Below are 24934 nucleotides of genomic sequence, written 5' to 3' on the forward strand. Positions count from 1 at the left end.
TTTATGGAAAGTAGTATGGAGATATCTCAAAGAACTAAAAGTAGAACTACCATTTGATCCAGCAATCCCATTACTGGGTATTTACCCAAAGGAAAAAAAGACATTCTATAAAAAAGATATCTGCACTCAAATATTATAGCAGCACAATTCACAATTGCAAAGATGAAGGAACAACCTAAGTGCCCATCAATACATCAGTGGATTAATAAAATGTGCATATGTATACTTTGGAGTACTACTCAGGCATTGAACTAATACCTCTTATATTAACCTGGATGGAACTGGAGCCCATTGTTCTAGGTGAAGTATCACAAGAATGGAAAAACAAACACCATATGTATTTACCATTAAATTGGTATTACTTGATCAACACTTATGTGCACACATGGAAGTAACATTCATCGGGGACCAGGCAGGTGGGAGGCGGGAGGAGGGGATGGGTGGTGTGCGCTGTCTAGGGGATGGGCACGCTTGTAGCTTTGACTCAGGCACTGTGAAGGCAATTTATGTGACCAAAGAATTTGTACCCCCATAATATTCTGAAATTAAAAATAATTAAAAACAAAACCAAAAACAAATGGTTAAACAGCCTGAGCAACGTAGTGAGACCCTGTCTCTACAAAAAATAGAGAAACTATCTTAGCACAGTGGCACACTTGTATAGTCTCAGCTACTTGGAGGAAGGAGGATTGCAGGAGCTTAAGGTTGCAGTCAGCTGTGATGATGCCACTGCACTCTAGCCTAGGCAACAGAGTGAGGCCCTGTCTCAAAAATAAAATAAAGTGATTAAAATGGTAAATTTTGTGTTATGTGAATTTTACTACAAATTTTAAAAAATATACAAAAAGTGCGTTTAATGACCAAGTTTGTACATAAACATCCAGGCCTACCTCCTTCCTTTAATTTGAAGTTTATTTTATAGTAACCAATGATTTTTAAGCATTTAAACTACAAACTAAATATAGGTCGAGTAAAAGGTATGATAGATATTGGTGATCTTGTTGGCAATTTCTCATGTTTATCTCATTTTCTGAACTTCATTTGAGCTTTCCATGGATACAACCAAATGTCCTTTCAGTGCACTGATGAAGTGATGCCTTTAAAATATGCAGTCACATCAAAATCCCATTTAAAAATCTCACAGGAAGGTTAATATTCTAAAGGAAAATGAGATTTATCATGAGCTATCTAGCAGTGGACAAGCAAACTGTTGAGAGCAGAAATTTTTACAACTTTAGAATTCCTGCATGGCAGATATATCCAGAAAATGAAGTTCCTTGTTCATTTTTTTTCCTTTTAACATTTATTTCTCAGCTATAGTGAGTGGAAGTTATTTTTGCCAGTTGAATTTTCTAGCAGAAGTCATTAGTTTATATGATTGCAATGAGATCAAAATGAAACTATAATGGAAGGTTTAAGAAAACAGTTCAGGAACTGTTTAGGTCCTGAAAATTGTGTTCTTATGAGATCTTTACAGATTGCTCAGTTGGGGATGATCAGAGTACATTTAATTTCAATTTTTTATAGACATTTAAAGCCAGTGAGTCTTACTTGGGAATAATCAAGAAAATTTGCCTTTACCCAGTGGTTATCAGAAACCACTAGGCTAGTGATTTGGTTGCATTTAAATTTCCTTGTGGTGTTTTAAGAGATTTCACATGGATAAAAGCTTAACAAAGCTTTCTTGTGGAACATTTTTTTTTTGTTTTTGGAAAGGCTCATTCTCTGGGAAGATGAGCATTCTTTATCTGCATCTTGCAAAGAATGCTAAAACCTGGCGGAAAACTCTGCTGGTTGAAATTTTATTGTGCTACCTCTGGTTGATCATGGGCAGTGTGGACTACCCTGGGATGCAGTGCTTCTGTTTTCAGAGGGATTTTTTTGAAAATTACTTATCCTCCTCTTTGTCACTAGAAGATTATGAGCTAAATGAAGTGATAGGCATCAATCAAAGAAATACTTCTTAGGACATGCCACATAGTCCTTCCCCTGTATACATCATACATGGTACTGTTCTAGGCAGTGGAATCCCAGAGGGTTTGGGAAAACATATTAATCTCCATCTAACTTAGGAGGACAAGATCCAGATGTTTCTGGGTTTTCACAGTGAGAACAGAGGTACCCATCCAGCTTCGAGGAAAGGTCTTTTTTGTTCAGGAACCCCAGGCCTCACTTTGCCTTCTCTGTTGCACAAGGCCGGGAGGCCCAGGATGCATTGAGGACAGAGTACTCAGGTGCTGAGTCCCAGGGTTGGGCCATGTAGGGCCGGCCATTGGTGTCTCCAAGAAGGAAAATATTCTAAATATCTACAGTGGACATCAGGTCATCAATGGAGAGATTTTTTTTTTCAGGAGTAACATCATCTGAGTATTGGCTTTATCAGATGTCAGTTTGGAGGTGGTGAACATATCGGCAGGTCACTTGTTATTTATAAGGTCACTTGGGAAAGGGCTTAGCTAAAAGTTTGAATTGTTTCAGGTTTAAAACATGTTTAATGTTCCAGAGCGTAACAGAGACAGGATGGCATTTGAAGTGTATGAACCTCTTTTGTTTAAAGAGTTCAGATGTCTTAGTGTATCATATTTTTTTTTCCTTTTTGTCATAAACAGGTATAATTTTCATCATAAAAGTAAACATTTTAAATTATGAGTCTTACAGTAGTGCTTAGCACAGAGTGATGACATAAATATTTATTGGATGAGTGGACGAATGAATGAATAATACAAATTAGATTCATGGCTATGCTTTTCCTCCTTTGTGTTCGTAGACAATAGCCAGGCAGCTGGCAGAGATCCTGTTGCGGGGTATGTGTGAGCAGAGCTATTGGAACCCTCTGGAGGAGCCACCGTGCCAGTCCCCTCTGGACGATCCTCTCCGGAAAGGAGCGAACACAAAAACCTACACCCTCACTCGGAAAGCCCGCGTCTACTCAGGAGAGAAGTATGCAAGTTGATGTCCTCACTTATAGCTCAGGGGATGGGAGGGAAACTCGGGAAAATTCAAGGCTGAGTAGAAGTAGGAGGGCAAATTTTTTTCCTCTAAAAGAAAATCAGATGAACAAGTCTCATTTGCTAATTTAATTGATACCTCATTACTTTTCGTAGCTTTGGCAAATATCTGTGCACTAGTGGGGACATTTTAAGTAGAGAAATGCTCTCATCTCAGTACTTGGCTGCCATTCACAGCTGTCACTATTGGTCTTTGGAATTTTTGTTCCACTTATTATAAGAAGCCCAGTGTTCCACAGCAGTCAACGACAAGCATATTTGTAAGCCAGAGCTAACATGTTTTCCATTCTTCACCAATTCCTCAATCCTTTTGTTTAAAATCTTGTTCTAAAACTGAACTAGATATAAGAAGGAGAATTAAATAATTTGAAAGTGATTGGAAGGTTATGTCTCCGTAGAACTTCTTTATCTTTAAAGAAGTTTTAAATTTGGGACATAATCACCTTGGAGGAAAACAGGCCAGAGAACCACATAGTCTTGGCATGAGGTCAGATCAGAGGAAGCGGGACACAGGAGGGAGCGAGACAGTAAGAAGGGCTGGGAGATAGAAACAGTTACTTATTCCCAGTTCTTCCTGTTAGGGCCTTTAATTCCCACCGTTGCCTGTTCCTACAAGGACAAAGCCTGATGGTTTTTCAGAATCTCTACATCAGTGGTCCTCACACTTTTTAAACAGGGGGCCAGTTCACTGTCCCTCAGACCGTTGGAGGTGCACACTGTGGGCCTGGGACCAGTTGGCTGCTAAGCAGGACAGGCAGCAGCAGCAAAAACACCTGGAGGGCCGGATAAATGTGCGAGGCAGCCCGCATGTGGCCCGAGTGCCGTAGTTTGAGGATGCGTGCTCTACGTGAAGGAAAGGAGAACATGCATGAACAAAGACAGATAACTTTGGTGTTATCAAATTGGAAAAGTGGCTAAGAGGCTGCAGGCTACTGCTTCAGACGCCCCAGGGAAAGCGCTGACGGAGATGGGTGACTAGATGCTCTCTCCATGTGTGACATCCGAAAATGATTATTGCATATGCCAAGGGAGACGGCATTTTTCAAGGCCGCTGTACATTAACGATCCTCTTAAGTTGACCCTGGTGTTTCTCTCCTTCATTGCCTTCTTCTTCAGTTTGCATTTCTTATGTGGATTCAGACAAGTTAGTGTATTCTTAGCTTTTTCTGTAGGCTTACTTTAATTTCATTTTCATCCCCCTTTTCCGTGGCCTCGTTGAACCACAGGTTTGTTTAATTCACAGCCTGTGTTTTCTCCTTAGTTCTTACCTGGATTCACAAAGCATCTGTCCTAGCATTGCCCAAGCTCTCACTTTAAAAATGCTGACTCCTCATTACGAACTATCTAGAACAGGTTTGGAGTTCATTTTTTATTATGAACTGTTATGCTGTATTTTATTTATTTTTAAAGTAATACTTATATCTTAAAAATAGACAATAGGGTTTTTTCCTGTTGTAGATATTCTTAATAACCAAGGTGCCAGGCACATTAAGAAACTTAGTTTTCCCTCTCTACCGCAATCCAGTTGGACACATGGACGGGGCTGTGTGTCTGTCTGGGTGCTGTTCCAGTGTGGCCCCGTCCCGTGAAGGTAGATTAGCTTACAGCGCTGGCCACTTCTCCTCTATTTCTTCAACTACTCAGACTGTGTCACTTTCTTTTTTTTTTTTGTTTTTTTTTTTTTTTTTTCTTTTTTGACAATGTCACTGAAGTTTTTTTTTTTTTTTTTATTTTTTTTTTTATTTTCTGTGTCACTTTCAACATCAGATTTCCACCTGTGTAAGGAGAATTATGGAGGCAAAACGCAGATGGAGCATCCCCATAAAGGGAGGACTAAAGGGAACATCCCTAGTCTAGCACTAGTTACTGAGTCACAAGTTTCATTGCACACAGTATACATAATCAGGTTTTCTTAACTGTTTTATTGAGACATAATTCACGTATTATACAATTAAACAATTTAAAGTGTGTAATTTAGTGGCTTTTAATATACTCACATAGTTGTGCATCCATCACCACAATTGACTTTAGAAAATTTTCGTTACCCCAAAATAAACTCAGCACCTCTTAGCTATGGTCCCCCGTCACTCAGTCCTTTGAATTTCTGTTTGAATTTTAGGATCAGCTTGTCCATTTCTAGAAAAAAAAAAAGAAACTAGAATTTCAATAGGAATTGCATTGAATTTATAGATCAATTTGGGAGTATTGCCATTTTAAAATTATTAAGTCTTCTGATCTATGAACATGAGATGTCTTTCCATTTATTGAGATTATCTTTAATTTCTTTCAACAATGATTTTTAGTTTTCAGGATATAAGGTTTTTATTTCTTTTGTTAAACTTATTCCTAAATTTTGTGTATGTGCTAATTTTTGTTGATGCTTTCTAAGTGGAATTGTTTTCGTAATTTCATTTTTGGATTGCTCATTGCAAGAGTGTGGAAATAACAGTTGATTTTGTATATTGCAGAACTTCTTTATTAGTTCTAATAAATAGTTTTTTAGATTCCTTAGGATTTTCTGTGTAAAAGATCATGTCATCTGCAAATAGAAATAGTTTTATTAATGCTTTTTTCTTTTAACCTTGATGCCTTTTATTTCTTTTTCTTCCCTAATTGCCCTGCCTGGAACCTCTAGTACAATGTTGGATAGAAGTGGCAAGAATAGACATCCCTGTCTTGTTTCTTATCTCCATAGAGGGAAAGCACAAAGTATGGTGTTTAGTGTGGGTGTTTGTAGATGTCCTTCATCAAGTTGAGAAATGTCCCTTCTAGTTTGTTGAGTATTTTTATTATGAAAGGATGTTGAAATTTGTCAACTACTTTTTCCACATCAATTGAGATGATCACATGGTTTTTGTCCTTTATTCTGATAGTGTGGTTTATTACATTGATTGATTTCAGATTTTAAGCCAACCTGCATTCTTGAGATAAATTCCACCAGGCCATGGTATATAATCCTTTTCATTTATTGTTGGGTTCAATTTGCTAGTATTTTGTTGAAAATTTTATGTCTATATTCATAAAAGATACTGTTCTGTAGTTTTCTTTTCTTGTGATGTCTTTGTTTCATTTTGGTAGTAGGGTAATACCAGCTTCATAAAATGAATTGAGGAGTATTCTCTCCCCTTCTATCTTTTGAAAACGTTTGTGGAGAATTGGTATTAATTCTTCTTCAAATGTTTGGTAGAATTCACCAGTGAAGCCATCTGATCCTGGGCTTTTCTTCATGGGAAGTTTTTTGAATACTAATTTAGTCTCTTTACTTGCTATATGTCTATTCATATTTTCTATTTCTTCTTGAATCAGTTTTAGTAGTTGGCATCTTTCTAGAAGTTTATCTATTTCATCTAAGAATCTAGTTTGCTGACATACAGTAGTTCAGTCTATTGCCTTATAATGTTTTTACTTCTGCAAGCCTGGCTTGCATTTCTCATTTTAAAAATTTCAGTCTTTTCTTTCTTTTGGGGGGTCAGTCTAGCTAAAAGTTTGTTAATTTTGTTGATCTTTTGGAAGAACCAACTTTCAGTTTTGTGGATTTTTTTTATATTGTCATTCTGTTCTCCATTTCATTAATTTCCACACTAATCCTTTGCCTTCAGTTATCACCATCAGTTTTTAGCTTCCCGATTTTACATGTTCACCAACTCTACTTCTTACCTGGAATATTAGCGAAGAGGGAAAACCTGTTGGGGTTATAGTTGTTTGGGGGCTCCCTTGCTGCCAAGGCAGGACTATCTGATCAGTCAGCACTGTGGCGGAAAGGACATCATCACCGGGTCTCTTATGCTGGTTTGGAGGTGGAACAGGGAATCCATAGATCATGTTCAGACCTCATTTGGGCCAGTTGTCCCAAACGCTTCCTTTCCACTCAGTTTCTGATGAGAAGTATAAGTATAAATCAGAATTTAGGTGGCAGGGATCCTGAAGGCCCCAGCAGACCACAAGGGCCACTCAGGATAGTTGGTCTTAACGGGACGTAACTGAAAAGTGAGCTCCACCAGGAAGCTCCGTCCCTGCCACTGCGACCAGACATGAGACAGGTGCAGGATGCTCACTCTCTGCCCGCCTTGAATTTGGAAAGGATATAGAATGTCGAAATTTCTAGATAGGAAGAGAGGAGGGATCACCTGTCATCAGCCTCCTTGTTTTCTTCCTTCAGGGCATTTCCATGAAGAATTTTAATCAGCTTTTGATTACTTGTTTTTAGGGTAAGCTTTTCTTTGACACATAACAAACAGAGAGAAAAATAAACAAAAGTATAAAACTTGATGAATTTTTGCCAAGTGAATGTATCCATGTAATCAGCATCCTGATGAAGAAAACAGACATTGCTAGAACCCTGGAAGCCCTCTTGGCACCCTCTCCCACTTTGAAATTTATGTAAATAGAATTATACAGAATTCACTCTCTTATGTTTAACTTTTGTCTACCTTTATATTTGAAAGATTCACCCATATTTTTGCATGTGGCAGTAATTTTTTTTATTGCTGCAAGGTATTCCACTTTATGACTCTCCCCCAAAATATTGATCTGTTCTACTTATGATGTATACATGCGGATCCTCCCCCTGCCCCCCTGTGTCTTCTGTAGAATCAGATAATGACTTGGTTGTTTCCCACTGAGGGCTCAGGAACAGTGCCACTGTGAACATTCTTGTGCATGTTTCTTGGTGTATTTCAGCCAAGTATACTTTTCCTTTCGTTTTGGCCCTCCTTGTAAAAAACATTTGAAGTGGCTTAGATAATTAAATGCATTTTAGACTAGATAATTAGCACAATGTAAAACAGGAGATTAAAAACCACTGTTGTGGATGGTAGTTAATATTAGACAATATTTTCAGGAAGTGGATGATGAATGTTAGTGAGTGCCAGGCATTGGGCTAAACTCCTTTGTAGGTCTAGGAGGAAAAAGTAATTATCATGGAATACCAAGTATAGGTGGGAGCCTCCTATTAGCCAATGAGGAAGTTTTTCTAAGAATGGGGACACAGTTTAAAGTGGAAAGATTGGGTATGTTGAGGGGTCAGGACGGATTCTTGATGGCAAAACGGAAGCCGTGTAAACGACCAGCCGCACCACCGGCTGGCCATCAGCTCCTCGCCTCTGGTTCTCACAGCCCACCTGCACATCCTGGTCACCAGGAGCACAGAAGTCCTTATGCAAGGTGATGTGCCACGTGGGATTCACCTCATCCACTCAGCAGAGCACAGCTCAGTGGTCCTGGGCTGATCTACGTGAAGGACCTTTATTTCTTTGTTGTGAAGGAGTTTTTGACTTAAATGAATTAACAAAAAAGGAGAGGGCTGTGGTGAGGCCCTTTTCCTTTCTTGGTACCCTCATCTTTCTGCACAGTCCTGGAACTGACAATAGACTCTGCCTTCACATGTTTGGCAGACAGTGTGACTTGGGGTGTGGTGGGGTGGGGCTTCAGCCGTTCTTGGCTTTGAGTCTTCAGGTCTTACCTGGCTGGCTGTATTTCTCCAGGAATTTCCCTAGTAGCATCCCAGCTGGGCATATTAGAATTATAAAAGCACATTACTAGACCTTGGAATTTATGTTATCATTGTTTACAAACCAACTTTCTTGTGGGTTGGTGGTGTTCACAGCATTCCCTGAACCTAAATAGGGTCCTGGATGGTGCAGATGACCTTCAGACATCCAACTTGTCATTAGTCATGTAACAGCTAGAGGTGACAGAAGAGATGAAATGCAGTTAGATAAAGTTGGCTGCATTTCCTTTGTATGATTATTTCCACCACATACAGTAAAGTATTATCACCTATCTAGGGAAAACTTTAAGAGAGAGCTATTATCTGGGAGCCTTTGTTCCCTATGTCTTCTATAGAATCAGATGATGAGTTAGTAAATTCATCCAAAGTAAGTAAATGGCAGTTTGCCTAAAGGTCCCCAGTGGGTTGGTGGCATGACTAGGATTAGGACACAGCCCTCCAATTCTCAGCTCAGCAGCAGCATGGCACTGCCACCTCCTTTGCCAGCTCACCGGGTCGCGGGAGCTCGTCCTCATGCTGCTGATCTGTTTCCTTCCTGTCCGTGTATCTCACCTGCGTTGACCTTCCTCTGGGTCCAGGGCCCCAGTTTGCCCACTCTTCAAGGCTGAGGCCTGGGCACCCTAGAATCTCCCCCTCAGGCTCATGGACCCCAAAGAGGAGAAGTCACAAAAGGAAGGCCCCAACAATTTTGACCGTCCACCCTGGGCTCCATGCTTCCCTGAGTGAGGAAGAGGGAAGGAATGGCCAGAAGTGGGTCTAGAGAATTCCTATTTATTGAGAAGGAGGTTCTGAGTATGTAGTTTTCCAGGCATGTCTCTTACAACTATCCTTTCTCCCCGACTTCTTCCTCCCAGCCCCTGGAGCCTCGCAGTGCTTCTGAGCACCCACCTTGCCTGCCGCAATGGGGAGGGCAGGGAAAGTAGCATTAGAATCAGTTAATGTAAAAAAAACAAAAACAAAAACAAAAAAAAAAAAGAAAAGAATCAGTTAATGTGCTACTTGTTAGCAACTCTGGTAAAAATAACACGACCTAGCATTTAAGCAGGCTGGATGTCGCAAATGGAATTTGGAGATTATCCATGGGCTGAATTGGCTGGTGTGAAGTCCCAATTAGCATGGGCTCTCTCTTTTTAATTAATCTGGAGTTGGACAATGCAGAACTGGCTAGCCATGAAGAAAGGGGTTAATGTTACTGCTGTATTCACAAGGTCCCAATTGCATGTAAGCACCAGCCAGCGTTTCAGGAAATGATTGCTGGACATAGATAGACACACACACACACACACACACACACACACACACGGGGGGGGGGGAGTGGGGAGAGGGGCTCTCTTAATTCAGGGCCTTAAGGCTCTATTTCTGAATTTAAGGGGAAAGAAGTATTCCATCTTCTGAAAAACCCTTATCACCTCAGGCTGACTCCTTAAGGAAGTCACTGCAAATCCCAGAATCTTGCTCCTCATTGTCAGGCCAGTCTTTTCTTAAAATTTTAGCCCTGGAAGAGCAATAGAAACCATCCCTCCAGTGGCTTTCTTACCTCTGTGATGTCAGAGTTGTAAGAAGAGCATCGGGCACTGTATTCTTTCTGTCTAGCTCTTTATCATCCTTTGATGCAGAACAAAAATTACCAGTGCTTCAAAGAGAACAAGTATTTATAATTACTTGGCAAACATTTTTTTTTTTTTTTTGCCTTCTTTGGGTGGAAATCTCTTCAATTAAATGATTGTAATGTTACCCCTGGGAAGATGTAAATTTAGTTTTTATTTCATCATCTTCAAAATATCCAGGAGTTTTTTTTTTTTAACCAACTTCATTTTAATTTATTGCAGACTCTTCTTCATTCCATGAAAAAAAAAAAGTTGAGTTTGGCCCAATTGGTGACAATAATCACATTTCTACTCAAAGGATTCTAGAGCTTTAAAACAAGAGGGGAAAAATGCTGCAAGTCTTTAAAAGTGGTCATGGCACAAAAAATAGGATATAGAGAATGCAGATTGGGGTTATGTTTGGGTTTTTATTGTTCTTTAATCCTGAGCAACATTGAGCTTAAAAGCTTTTTCTTTTAATCCAAGATTTTAGAGTTCAGCCAAATTCCATAAAATAGATTAATAAGATGGCTCTTGCCATAATAAAACATGTGTGTTTAAGATAGCTCACTAAATTCTTATAGTGTTATAGAAACTATTCAAACTGAAAAACTGCTTTCAGTCTCATTTCATCTAAATGACAATATATGTCAGTTAGCAGGTAAGAGGTAAGAAGAGTAGTAAAATGTCTGCAATTTATACCTCCATAATGGGTTTAGGAGAAAGCTTGTATTATTTACTGTTAGTTTATAGAGATCAAAATTTCTGCCTCTATAATAGCAACATACATTTTTTGGGGCTTTTAAACTTGGTTTTTACAACTTTACGTCACCCTTCTGCCTGCCATTAAAATGCATAGCTAAAATATATTAATTCTGTAGATTACCATAGAAGTAGGCAAATTAATTCAAGTGTCCAAATTATACACTATTTTTCCTGTGTTTTATATAAAAATCTAGAAGCTTTTAGCATTCAGTTCTGCTCGTATTTATGTATTTTATGTTATTTTAAAATTGCAGTATATCAACATTGGTTTCTTTTTACAGCATTTTTTGTCCTCAAGAAAATACTGAAGAAGCCCTGTTGTTATTGCTGATTAGTGAATCGATGGTAAGCAGAGTGTGTTTTTATATTGCTCTTCCTCTTGTCCCTGCAGTACCTTGTTTGGTATGACCATTCCATTGATATGGTGACTCTTTTTCTTGGGAGAAAATACTTTCTAGAGGGGATACCTGAGTAGGAAAAAACAGTAGAGCTTTAAAAAGAGGATTGTTTCTTCATTCTTGGACTTGCTAGCAATGTCCCTTGTTCAGCCTGGAGCTTGGCACTTCTCCAGTTAGCAGGTATCTTAATTCATTCATTTATCCACCAAGTATCTGTTGAACACTCATGCAATTGTATGTAGGTAAGCCACAGCTAAAATGACCACCAAAGGATCCTTAAAAAGAGAAAGAAGCTCCCAATGGACACCCTTTACAAGCCTTCTCAATTTGCCCTGGCGTGAGGGAAAGTTTTGAGATAAAAAACTTGCTGGACATGTGAATCTCTGGTCTACATAGCAGGAGCCTGATTAAACAGCCTTCATCTCCAAGCTCCCACCTGTTCCCAGGCACTGCAAGATCCTGGGCTGTAAGAGCTCACTGCTATTATTTGGCCATGCTGTTGGGAGGGAGTTTTGCTAGATCATCCCATTCCTTTGAAATGTTTTTCTTAGTGTTTGGCCAGGATATTGAATTTTAAGTCTAAAATTGCATCACTCATCATTTATTGGGTTTCTGCTCTGTATATTACGGCCCTGGCTTGAAATCAAGAGTAATGAGTGTTGTAATAGTTAATATCTCAGCAGGTAAATTATGTGTGCTAAGCACCTGAGCAGAACGACAGGCTCCTGGAACTCGAAAGGACTAGAGAACATCATGTCCATTCACCTCATTTTATAGATAAGGAGCCTGAGGCCCAAAGCAGGTGAAACGCATGCATCATGCAGTGGTCTACCCCTCCTTCTAGTAGGTTGTACTGTTCTCTCCTCATAACTTCCGCCCCACTGCAGGCAGAGGGAGAAAAAGGAAACATAACTTGAGCAAGAAAAGGCATTTCCCTTCTTCTGCTCCCAAACACACTGTTGAATTGGAGGTATGAAACACACTCAGGTAAAAGACTTAGAAATGAAGCACAAGAAGAATATCTGTGTGCTGAGAGCAGGAGGGATCGGAGGAGGCCATGAGTAGTAGTCAGGGAGGGTAGCTCTCTTGCCTCATTTTAAAACCTTGGGTTTTCTTGTTCTGTGGAATGGCCCAGAGATGTTTACAAGAGCAAGACTGCCTGAGTTACCACTTGAAGTTCTTTGTCATCATCAGGATTCCTCTCAAGGAAACAGGATGCCCCTTGGCTCCTCTAGCCTTGACTGTCAACTGGTAACTTAGGATAGTCTCATTTTCATTCTCTACTGTGCCTTGGCACAGTCGAGGAGAAGGCACATAGGTGACCAGGCTGACACTTGGTGGCATTCAAGTGGACAAGTCTCACCAGGCTTCTTCACCAGTTCATGAATGGCACCAGCAATGTTGGCCTTCTAGCTAACCTTATACCAAGGTTAGACCCTCATACCAAGCTGGACTCCTCATAGCTTCACAGATAGTTTCCTTTGGGCAAACTTGATTGGTCATAGTGTAAAAGTTCTGAAAGCGTGATGACCGTACATTTTAGATTACTTGGCTGATTCTGATTGAAAATATTGTGTTCCACTGTCAGATCGTGTGTTCCAGTCTGGAATTTGGAAAACATGGCCACATCTCTAAAATGCTCATTCTAAGTGTAGATATCTTTGGAATGATGTCTTCCACTCTCCTGCTTCTTACTTGAAGTGGTATAAACTAATAATACTCAAAAGTTGAGATCTCTTTGAGACAGTCAAATTTGGCTCTGTGGTGTTTAATTTCCAGAATAATCTCTCCAGGGGATGGTGGAATCCAATGGTGTCACCAGTAAACGTGAAAGATTAGATTTCTAACCACAATAATTGTGTTCTCCCTGTAAGTCATTCCATAAAATGTAGGTAAAAATCTAAATTCGGTTGCCTTTGGAAGCCTTTTTTCATGTCCTTCAACGCCTTGATTTTTCAGCTTTTAGATAGAAAATGTATGTGCTCAATTTCAGAACCAAAATGAAAATTGCTATGTTTTTTGGTGTCTGAGAAAATTGTGTTCTTTGTTGGTTCTGACTTTAACTTAGGAGCATAAATTTGACCATAGTCTCTCCACCTACAAGAAATCATTTGGAATTACTGCTTTCTCACTGCAAGTGGAATTAGTTTTCCATTGGAGAAGGGGATTATTGAACTATGTTTTGCATAGCTACCACTGAGACAATATCTGGAATATTTATTATTTGTGGATCTGTTAGAATATACCTTTTTAATCAAAAGATATGGATACTTTCTTTAAAAATAAAAAAAAATCATTTGGCATAACTTGAAAATGTCTCATAAATAGTATTTTTGTTTTGTTTTATTTTGTTCTCTTCCAGGCATTGGTCTCAGTATGGAACATTTATAGCAAATAAATGAAACGAAACCATTTACAGCGGGTCCTATTTCCATCAGAGATTCCTTTGTCGGGCTCAAAAGGCAGTCTTAACAAGAAAAACTTAGAATGAAATCTTCAAAAGCAGGCCTATTTCCATAAGAGATGACTCACTTTGTAGGAAGTGGCCTGTCTTATATATTCTTATTTGTCTTTGACATTTAAGAGCAAGGAATTTTAAAGTGAGTAAGTACTGATGGGTGGCTAAAAGTAAATGCCTTGGACTTACACACAAAAAGAAGGCATTTTGTCTCATTAGTGAGAGGGAAGGTGTGCGTGTGGCCTTTCCGAATGTCAGGCAGGAAGATAAACATCAGCCTTCAGGGACAAGTGCCCCCGGTCCTCATGTACCACTTTCCCGGGAAAGGCTGAGTGGCCCTTGCTCTGCTCCTAGGACAGGTGGATCTGGAGACTTCTGTTAATTAGCAGGGAAAAAAGATAGGTGAAATCTAACTTTGTTGGGTCTGAACTCCCTATTAGGGAAAAAAGGAGAATGAGCTAGCTGTTAAGACTCTAACAAATGTAGTATATCTGGAGAAATCTGTAGAGAAATTAAATTTCAGGAGTAATGGAAACAAGTTGCCATAAAGAACATTTGTTTTCTGGATGGATGAGATTAATAAGCTCAAATATGCCTGCTATATTTCCATGCTAAGCAGTAGAGATGTGAAATTGACAAGGTGTTCTCTTGAGTCCTCTGTGATAATATCTTTGAAAGTAAAAGTCTGCTTGTTTCTGTTTTCCCTTATATGTCTGTTTTGTGCTTCCCTAACCAAGATGGAATTGGTATTTGTGGTCTGTTCCAGTTGAGATGTCATATAGGGATTTGAGTGTTGCTTGGTAAAGAGGGAAAGTATGAGGTATCTCTGCAGGACTGATGGAACTTGATGACACTATTTGGTGATGGGAGACGCAGGGCTGGGAATTTTCTCCCACTCTTTAATGTAGAGCAGGAGCTGCAGGTGAGACGCAGTAGGGCCTCACCCCATGGGTGAGTCCATAGCCCTAGAGCTCAGCTGTGTCTGCAGCGAGGCTGTCTGTGAACCTGAGCCCACGGAAACTCTCCCTGCTTTGCATCCGCTCCCAAAGCTTCCTCCAAACACCTGCTGACAGGTACATGTGCCTCTGCGTTCACACCTCCAGTACTTCAGGACATGCCATATACCATGTGGCGTGGTGCTCAGGAGTTTGAATAAATGACTTGAGGTGCGAGGCCCATCACTTACTCCTGCCCTTGTCTCCAGCCCCTTGGCAAACTGTTAGGTCCAGGAGGGCCTAGGTGGCTTCTCCACTGCTCAGTGGCTGCTGTGTGCATGGGCTAGCTCAGCATCCGCTTCTCTTCCTTCTTGTTTTCAGGCCAACCGGGACGCTGTGCTGAGCAGGATACCTGAGCACAAGAGCGACCGTCTCATCAGCCTGCAGAGTGCGTCCGTGGTCTACGACTTACTGACCATCGCTCTCGGGAGGAGAGGCCAGTACGAGATGCTGTCGGAGGTATGGCCGCTGCGGCTCGTGGGCTTCCAGGGGGCGGTTGGTGGTTGTGGGATGACCCCAGGGAAGGGCTATGAGACCCAGTCTTGGGTCCCCTTCCATCTCTGGTGGCCTCATAACCCCAGGCCAGTCATTTAACTTTGGTTTCCTCCTCTGGAGATGGGCATTGGGATAAATGATGAGGTAGCAGAATTGATCTGCAGTCTCTTAGCACCTGGCGGCCCATAATCCACCAGGCTGTGAGTTTGTGTGTGAGGGAAGGCAGGCATTTCCAAGCAGTGTCTCTTTCAGTTAATTTCCATCATAACCAAAAATCTTCCATCTGTGATATCAATTTCCTTATAAAACAGGTTTCGTTTAAAATATCCATGCAGCTCCCGATGAAATGGCAATTTCGGGCACAGTGTGTCATCAGGTTAGCCAGTAGACTATTCCACAGAAAGTAAACACTGTCTTCATTTACAGCCTTCTATTTGTTCAGAAGGGATCCTGGTGGATTCCAGATCTTGTGCAAGGTGCTGTCGTCTTCTCACTCCTTCAGTTTCTAAGAAGCGCTTAGGATGGAAGCTTGACTGCTTCAGTTTCAAATGAAGCTGCTTAATCTTGGGCGAAGGTCGTGTGTTATTAGGTTGCCTCCCAGAAAACCAGATCCCACCATGGAAAGGCTAAATAAGTAACGAGATCATTTTATCTTCTCTTTAGCAAAATAAAGAGAAAGAGAGAGAGAGAGAGAGACAACCTATTTTGTTAAAAGGAACTTTTCCATGTTATTTATCTTTCTCTTTCTAAATTTATACCCATTGCAACAGCCTCTGGGCACGAGGACAGGGAGTGAAATACAGTAACAGATTGGCTGAAACCAGATAAGTGGCCGACTCACCCTGCAGCCTGCCAGTGCGTCGCCACACTGGGCAGGAGCCTTGGGGAACAGATGAGCCTGCGTGGCTTGAGTCTTTTTTTAGTCTTTGGTTTGGTGATTATACAGGGCAATGGTTACTCAGCCTTCAGGGAAAAAAAAAAAAGGCGAACCCCCCCACAATCCGGCGAGATACATCAGTACGTGCCCCGTCACGTGTGGCCCACTCCCGGCACTCCGTCCAGGCTTCAGGTGGGCCCAGATTGTTCGGTCTGCACCCCCTTTGGGTGCCCTGATTTCCTGGACCCCCTCCTCCCAACCAGCTTAGTTTCTGTGTCTACGTGAAGCCCATCTGTGGGGACAGTGCCACCCAGCTCATAGTTGAATTCTTTTAAGATGATTTTTTTTCCTCCAGACAAACCACTGAGCACCTCTCTAGGTCTAGGGGTGAGAGTGGTGTGCATGTCTATGTCCATCCCATCGTGTGGCAATGTCCCCTTTCCCCAGCTGGACATTTCCTACCTGTAAAACAGGACTGAGGAGCTTGAGGGGGCTGGCCCGGGAGGCTGGCTGGATGGCCCCTGCCCACGGGTTTCTCATCATTCCACGAATGACTCTAGGGGGCGGCTGTCACCTCCGCAGATTTGTCCGCAGGCCGCACCTCTCACGGCACACGGTCCTAGGACCTTGCTTTCACCGAGATGACTTCCGTCTTGATATCCCACGTAGCTTCCATCTTGTGGTGACAACCTGATACCCAAGTCGCCACGATTCAGAGCTCTGTCCCACAAGTCGTGTTTTAAATAGCGGAGACAGGCCGGGCGCTGTGGCTCACGCCTGTAATCCTAGCTCTTGGGAGGCCGAGGCGGGCGGATTGCTCAAGGTCAGGAGTTCAAAACCAGCCTGAGCAAGAGCGAGACCCCGTCTCTACTATAAACAGAAAGAAATTAATTGGCCAACTGATATATATATAAAAAAAAAAAAATTAGCCGGGCATGGTGGCACATGCCTGTAGTCCCAGCTACTCGGGAGGCTGAGGCAGAAGGATCGCTTGAGCCCAGGAGTTTGAGGTTGCTGTGAGCTAGGCTGACGCCAGGGCACTCACTCTAGCCTGGACAACAAAAGTGAGACTCTGTCTCAAAAAAAAAATAAATAAATAAATAAATAAATAGCGGAGACAGTGCCAAAGATGGACTCAGAGATGTCACAGTGGAGGGTGGAAGGCAGGGGCATTTATCACTGTGTTTCCCCTGGGGCGTTTTGAATTTTGTGTCCCATCTGTGTTTTATCTATTAAAAATATAAGTCAATTGATAAAATATGGTGAACGTTTATTTTATTTATTTTCTTTTTTTTTTTGAGACAGAGTCTCACTCTGTTGCCCAGGCTAGAGTGAGTGCCGTGGCATCAGCCTAGCTCACAGCAACCTCAAACTCCTGGGCTCAGGCAATCCTTCTGTCTCAGCCTCCCAAGTAGCTGGGACTACAGGCATGCACCACCATGCCCGACTAATTTTTTCTGTATATATATTTTTAGTTGGCCAATTAATTTCTTTCTATTTTTAGTAGAGACGGGGTCTCGCTCTTGCTCAGGCTGGTTTCAAACTCCTGACCTTGAGCGATCCTCCCACCTCGGCCTCCCAGAGTGCTAGGATTACAGGCATCAGCCACCACGCCCGGCTGAGTGTTTATTTCTTAGAGAACATTTATTTCTTCAAAACAGCCAGGGGCTGTGATTGAGGCTGGGGCTACAGCCATGAACAGGGTGTGGCCCCTGCCGACCAACCGGGATGGCAGCGCACAGCCGCCCGGGACGGCCGCCCCTGGAGGGCCCCGCACAGCTTCCACGCCCATCAGTAGAGGGGACAGGGCACATGGCTTCAGCCTTTCTTGCTCTTTCTGCACAGGCGTTTGGAGCTTCCCTGAGCACAGACGGCCACGCTGTCTCAGACCCTCCCACTAAAACAGTCGTCACAGGAAAAGTGAAGCCTCACAGCAGCTCGGGGCAGCCTGGCCCATCTTCACTGGGGTTTTTCTGCACCTGTTTGGCTTTTTTGTTGTTGTTTGTTCTCATCTGCCCTTCCGTTTTCTCAGGACTTTTAAGTTAAAAGGGTAACTGGATATTTTTTAACTGAAGTAAAACTCATGTGAACCTAAACATTTTAAAGCGTGTAATTCAGTGGCACTTAGTACGTTCACCCTGTGCTGCAGCCACCGCCTCTAGTTCCAAAACATTTCCATCACCCTAAAAGGAAGCCCCATACCCATTAGGCAGTCACCCCCCATTCCTCACACCTCCCAACCCCCATTCCTGTCAACTACTAACCTGCTTTCTGTCTCAGTGGATTTACCTATTTTGGGCATTTATATAAATATCCAATATGTGACCTTTTGTGTCTGGCTTCTTTCACTTAGTGCGTTTTCAGGGTTATACACATTGTAGCTTATATCAATATTTCATTCCTTTTCATGGAAGAATAATATTCCCTTATACGGATACACCACAATTTGTTTTCTCATTCATTAGTTGATGGATATTTGGGTTGTTTCCACCTTTTGGCCACACTGTGAATAGTGTTGCTGTGAGAGTAACTAGATTTTAAACTTCCCATATTACTTTCCTTTGGGCCCCACAAGTGTCAGTGATTGTCACTGTTACCAGTCACTGTGTATTACAGTTCCCCGTCTTCGCCGCCAGCACCATCGCCAGGGCAACCTCTCTATGACACAGCCACGGGCATGTGTCAGAAATATTCGATGGCACCCTCTTCTTTTTTTTCTCTTTTTTTATTTTGTTTTGCTTTCCTTTCCCACCATAATGAGATTGATTCCATTGTTTGTCTTTCTGCCACATGCAGCAGCCTTGCATGCACCTTAAAGGATCAGGCGATACATGCAAATACAGAAAAGTCCCTTATAATCCAGCTATCCTGAGACAGTTGACTATCCATTGACATTTTAGAGACCATCTTTACATCCGTCTTTATGAATAAATGCATGTGCATTATGTAAGTTTTATGGAATGGGATAGTATCCTACACATTTTATTGTAGATATTCCCCATCTCTTGTCTCCCTTCTGTTGGCATCCGACCTATCGCTGCACCCTCCACCCCAGACCCGGTCATCGGCATAGTATGTCCGGGATCGTGGGCTGTAGAGTCAGAGAGCTTTGGTTTGAGTTCTGGATCTGCCACTTAACAGTTGTGTGATCCTGGGCAAGTCATTAACCTCCTATGCCTCAGTTTCTTTTCCTGTAAAATAGGGCTAATAATTGTGTGTGTCTCAGACAGTGTGAGGGTTATATTTGTTAATCTATGTAGAGTACTCAGAACAGAGCCCAGGACACAGAGCCCGTAAAATGGCAGCTGTGTGCTGCTGCTGCTGCTACTGCAGTTATTGCCACTGTATACACCAGGCGTTACCAGGCACTGGGGACACAACAAAATACGCAGTAAAGATCTTTTGCCTTCAAGAAATTTCCATTCTAGTTAGGGAGGCCAGGCAGAAACACATGAAAAGGTAACCAAACTAGAGAAGACTTACTAGTGCAAGGCACGTTCATTGCCAGCTGAATGGAATAGGCCAATTGCAGCAGAGTTTGCAGGTTGGGAGTTCCAGTATGAGATTACGAGCAGCTCGTATATATGAACTGGATCTTTAAGGTCTGCTAGGCATTAAATAGTCTTGAGAGAGACACCCTCCGTTCTCAGGCTGGGAGATGTGAAGGCCTTGGGCTGAGGCACTGGGAAGCCAGGGCTTGCTCTCAGAGAGGAGTGGTGGGAGAGGATCTTGGAGAGAAGGGGAGGGGCCCAGTTGTCAGCACCACCAGCTGTGCCCCTCGCTGATGCCATCCAGCCACTTTCACCCTGTGGCTGGTCTGTGAGTAGGTCCTCTCTGCCTCAGAAACCTGGCTGGATCTTCCTATACACGGGTGGGGCCTTTTGTGAACACAAGTGGCAGCAACCATGAGTCTGCCGTGGGTGAAGAGGTCTTCCCTCCTTCTCACCCTGCCCTCGTACTTTCCTTTCTCTCGTCCTCAGCTGACATCAGCTTTTGTGCATCAGAACCAGACATGCTTTCTTTCTTCCTGGCTCCTCTCTTTGGCTGGCCTGGGCCCACAGGCACCACAGAGGGGACAGGGGTGCCTCTGTTGCCATCGCCAGCATGTCTCCTCTCCTCCTGTCTTTGCTCCTGCCCTTGGCACACTTGGAGCACTGGGGTCCTGTGCAGCGTTGTGCAGACCCAGCCTTTTTTTTTTTTTTTTTTTGAGACAGAGTCTCACTGTGTTGCCCGGGCTAGAGTGCCGTGACGTCAGCCTAGCTCACAGCAACCTCAAACTCCTGGGCTCAAGCGATCCTCCTGCCTCAGCCTCCCAGGTAGCTGGGACTACAGGCATGCGCCACCATGCCCGGCTAATGTTTTCTATATATTTTTAGTTAGCCAATTAATTTCTCTCTATTTAGTAGAGACCAGGTCTCACTCTTGCTCAGGCTGGTTCCCAACTCCTGACCTTGAGCGATGTGCCCGCCTCAGCCTCCCAGAGTGCTAGGATGACAGACGTGAGCCACCTCGCCTGGCTTACAGCAGACCCAGCCTTTTCAGAACTACGCTTGCAGCGGGGAGCAGAGCCACTCTCTCCCAGGGGCGCTGTCCTTTCTGTTGAGCCTATTCAAGATGGAAGCTGCTCTCCCAGCTGAGCACCGGCTGCTGTGTGTGTCTGCGTCACCCAGCCTTTCTTTCCTCCAGGGCGCCGCTCAGCCAGATCCCGGGCAGGGAGCACTCTACAAAGGAAACACAAACCAAAGGTTTGTCACATCCGCATTCTGACAGGTTTAACTAGAAGCACAATGTTTACTGTATCCCCAATGCTGTGAGTTTTCATGTTTTTTAAAGACCAATTGTGAGCCCTGCTGAAAGGTTTGTGTAGGAAGGAACGCTTCTTTTTTTTCTCTTCATTTTAAACACCAGCACTAGTTGGCATGACAACCCGCGCTATTAAAAGTAAAACAACAAGCACCGTTTCATCTGTTTTTTAGAATGAACCCAAGCTGCTAAGGAGGTTTGTTTCTCGAATTTGACTATTAATGGCTCCATTTTGACAGAATATTATGGGGTCCTGTTTGAAGGTTGTATATGTACCCCCTACATAGGCATGGCAGCTTCAAAGACAGAGACGGTATTTTTATCTTTCCTGTGAACTCATATTCATTTGTTTATGGTAAATCTCAACAATACTATGGTTCTGTGGGTAGAAGTGTCAGGCTAGTGATTGTACCAAGGGGACATTTACACCTCCCCAACCTAAACACTTATTTAATCAGGGAGCACTGTGAAAAACACCGCACATCTAACTAAGTCTGCTTAATAGGCCTGCTGTTTCCTAGTTTCTTTTAGAGTTGAGCGTCTCGTGCAGCTCCACTTGTGTAGCGCAAGCCCAGCCTTGAGCTAGGTGCCAAGTGTCTAGAAGGCCTCAGTGGGCATGATACAGGTAGAGCCACAGACTACTGAGAAGTCAAGATAGAGTGTTTGGCTTGTGGCAGGTACACAGTAAAGACTTGCTGATTATACCAGTGGTTCAAAGCTAATGTATACTCTCAGCCTGCCCCCCTTTTCTTTGGTTTTAGAGGTCCCTAGAGGTGCAATGAGTGTATCTTCCCCCAGGCAGGAGCAATGGTTAAAGGTCTTTTAGTGGGATATGGGTCCAGCTTGGAAAAAAACCACCTGGACAGATCCCAGCTCTGTGGTTGGCCTGGCAGGGACCACACCTGCATCATTTTAGCATGACAGCCTGCCACGAAGAATTTCAGCCTCTGACATGGCCCTTGGGATCTCCATTCTCACCATTATGGAAGCATTCTTTTGAATTAAGACCTGCTTTCTTCTTACGGCCCTCAATGAAAATGCCAGTTCTCTTGGGAGGAATTGAAGTGGTTTAAACTCTTAGGGACTTGTAGTGCAGAGAAATATTCACAATATTTTGTGACTATTATCACTATTTCCAAGTTTTCCATCATTCCAAACAGAAATTCTGTACCCGGTAAGCAATAAAGCAATAACTTCTCATTTTCTCCCCCCCCCACCCCCCTCCATACCCTGGTTACTCTAATCTAATTTCCATCTCTATGAAGTTGCCTATTCTAGGTACCTCAAGTAAATGCAATCATGCAGTACTTGCCCTTTTATGTCTGGCTCGCTGCACATAGCCGAATGTTTTCATAATTCAGCCATGTTGTGATAATACTTCTGATAGCATGTATCAGAGCTTCATTCCTTGTGTGGCTGGATAATGTTCTGTTGTATGTATGTATGCATGTGCCACCTTTTGTTATCCATTCATCTATTGATGGCCACCTGGGTTGTTTCCACCTTTTGGCCATTGTGAATAATGCTACAGTGAAGATTGGCATACACATGTCTCAGTTCCTCTTTTCAGTTCTTTGGGATATATACCTAGGAGTGCTTTTGCTAGGTCATGTAGTAATTCCATGTTTAATTTTTTGAGGAGGAACTGCCAGACTGTTTTTCCCAGGGGCTGTACCATTTTACATTCTCACTAGCAATACATGGGGGTTTCAGTTTCCCCACTTCCTCACCAACACTCGTTCTTTTGTTTTTTGTCTTTTTATTTTTTGGATTATAGCCATCCTAGTAGAATGTGAAATGGTGTCTCATTGTGGTATTGATTTTCCTCTCACTAATGACTAAGGATGTTGAGCATCTTTTCTTGTACTTATTGGCCATTTGTGTATCTTTGTGTATCTTTGGTCAGATGACTATTCAAGTCCTTTGCTCATTTAAGAAACTTTTTTTGTCTTTTCATTGTTGAGTTACAATTGATCTTTTTTGTAGATAATAAATAAACTCTGGTTAAAAATATGATTTGCCAATATTTTCTCCCATTCTGTAGGTTGTCTATCCACTCTCTTGATAATGTTCTTGGATATGCAGAATTTTTTATTAATAGTTTTAAGTTTAGTGTCTCTATTTTTTCTTTTGTTGCTCATGTTCTTGGTGTCATATCTAAGAATCTATTCCCAAATTCAAGGTCATAAAGATTAACCCTTTTATTTTCCTCTGAGAGTTTTATAGTTTTTGCTCTTATATTTGGGCTGTAAGAACTCATTTTGAGTTAATTTTTGTATATGGTGTGAGGTAGGGGTCCAGCTTCATTCTTTTGCATGTGGAAATCAGTTGTCCCAGCACCGTTTGTCAAAGAGACTATTCTCCTATTGAGTGGACTTGGCATCCTTGTCAAAAATCAGTTGGTCAAAGATGTGTGGAATTTTTCCTGGGATCTTAATTCTATTCCATTTCTATATTAGTCTATATATTTGTCCTATGCAATATCATACTGTTTTGATTTCTGTGGCTGAGTGGTAAACTTTAAAATTGGGAAGTATGAGTCCCCCAACTTTGTTCTTTTTAAAGATTATTTTGGCTATTCAGGGTCCCCTGCAATTTCAAATGAAATTGAGGATTGGCTTTTTCCTTTCTGCAAAAAAAAAAAAAAAAAAATTGTTAAAATTTTGATAGGGATTACATTGAATTTGTAGATTGCTTTGGATAATATTGCCATCTCAATAATGCCTTGTGTTTTAACATCAAATCTAAGTTTGAACCTCAGTCCTGCCACTTTACATGCTGAGCATGAACTTGAGCAGATTCCTTTACCTCTCTAAATCTGTCCCCTTATGTGGAAAACACAGGTAACATAGGATCTACTGCCAAGGGTTATTGTGAGGATTAAAGAGAGAGCATAGCTGGAAGCAGGGTGTACACCTATAATCCTAGCTACTTGGGAGGCTGAGGTGGGAGGATCTATTGAAGTTCAAGGAGTTCAAGACCAGCCTGGACAACATAGTGAGACCTGATCTCCATAGATAGATAGAGTATGCAAAGAGCATGTTACTATTACTATTGGCGATATTAGTAATCTGCTTTCCAATGTAAAAATCCCTTCTGTAATAACCCTGGCAGATGATTCTTGATCCTTATGTAGGGAAGTGTCCACTGTATAGTGAGAAAACTCAGACTTGGAGTCAGGCAGATCTGGGTTCAAATCCTGGCTCTGCCCTTTCCTAGCTATGAAACTTTAGGAAAGATACTTAGCCACTCTGGGCTTCTACCTCAGGGATTGTTATGAAGCTCAGAAAGATAATATGTATAAAGTGGCCAGCACAGGTCTTGGTATGTAATGTATAGCATCCCCTTTCCCTTTGGTTATTAGAAAGAACTGATCTATAATTTATCTCCTTGTATCTTCTGCTTATTCTATCTCTTTGGAGCAATAGGGCAAGTCCAGTCCTGCCTCAATGACAGTCCATCAAAGTTTTTTTTTTTTTTTTTTTTTTTTTTGAGACAGAGTCTCACTTTGTTGCCCAGGCTAGAGTGAGTGCCGTGGCGTCAGCCTGGCTCACAGCAACCTCAATCTCCTGGGCTCAGCGATCCTACTGCCTCAGCCTCCCGAGTAGCTGGGACTACAGGCATGCGCCACCATGCCCAGCTAATTTTTTGTATATATATTTTTAGTTGGTCAATTAGTTTCTTTCTATTTTTGGTAGAGACGGGGTCTCGCTCAGGCTGGTTTCGAACTCCTGACCTTGAGCGATCCGCCCGCCTCGGCCTCCCAAAGTGCTAGGATTACAGGCGTGAGCCACCGCGCCCGGCCTCCATCAAAGTTTTGAAGACAGATGTCATGCTGTCTTCTTTCTTCCAGCATAAAGTGCCCCCAATTCTTTTAGGGGTTTACAAACTTTTTCTATAAAGGGCCAGGTACTAAATATTTTAGGCTTCAAAGGCCAAGAGGCAAAATCAAGGGCATCGTGTTATTACAAGTTATTCCAAGAAAGAAAACTTTCCACAAAACTTGTATTGATGAAATCCAAAATATAATAAGTGAGGAC

The 24934-nt window shown here is 42.2% G+C and overlaps 1 protein-coding gene across 3 annotated transcripts in view; it reads left to right on the top strand.

Moving 5' to 3' along the window:
* TTC7B (tetratricopeptide repeat domain 7B) overlaps window positions 1-24934 on the top strand; it is a 255105-nt gene that overhangs the window by 116582 nt on the left and 113589 nt on the right. For all 3 annotated transcript variants that reach the window (XM_020285594.2, XM_020285596.2, XM_012773950.3), the window contains exons 7-9: window positions 2768-2940; window positions 11150-11213; window positions 15041-15178. In XM_020285594.2, coding sequence (XP_020141183.1) covers window positions 2768-2940; window positions 11150-11213; window positions 15041-15178 — 375 coding nt within the window. The remainder of the gene's footprint in view (window positions 1-2767; window positions 2941-11149; window positions 11214-15040; window positions 15179-24934) is intronic.

This window comes from Microcebus murinus, chromosome 6 (assembly GCF_040939455.1).
Source record: "Microcebus murinus isolate Inina chromosome 6, M.murinus_Inina_mat1.0, whole genome shotgun sequence".
NCBI classification, from domain to species: Eukaryota; Metazoa; Chordata; class Mammalia; order Primates; family Cheirogaleidae; genus Microcebus; species Microcebus murinus.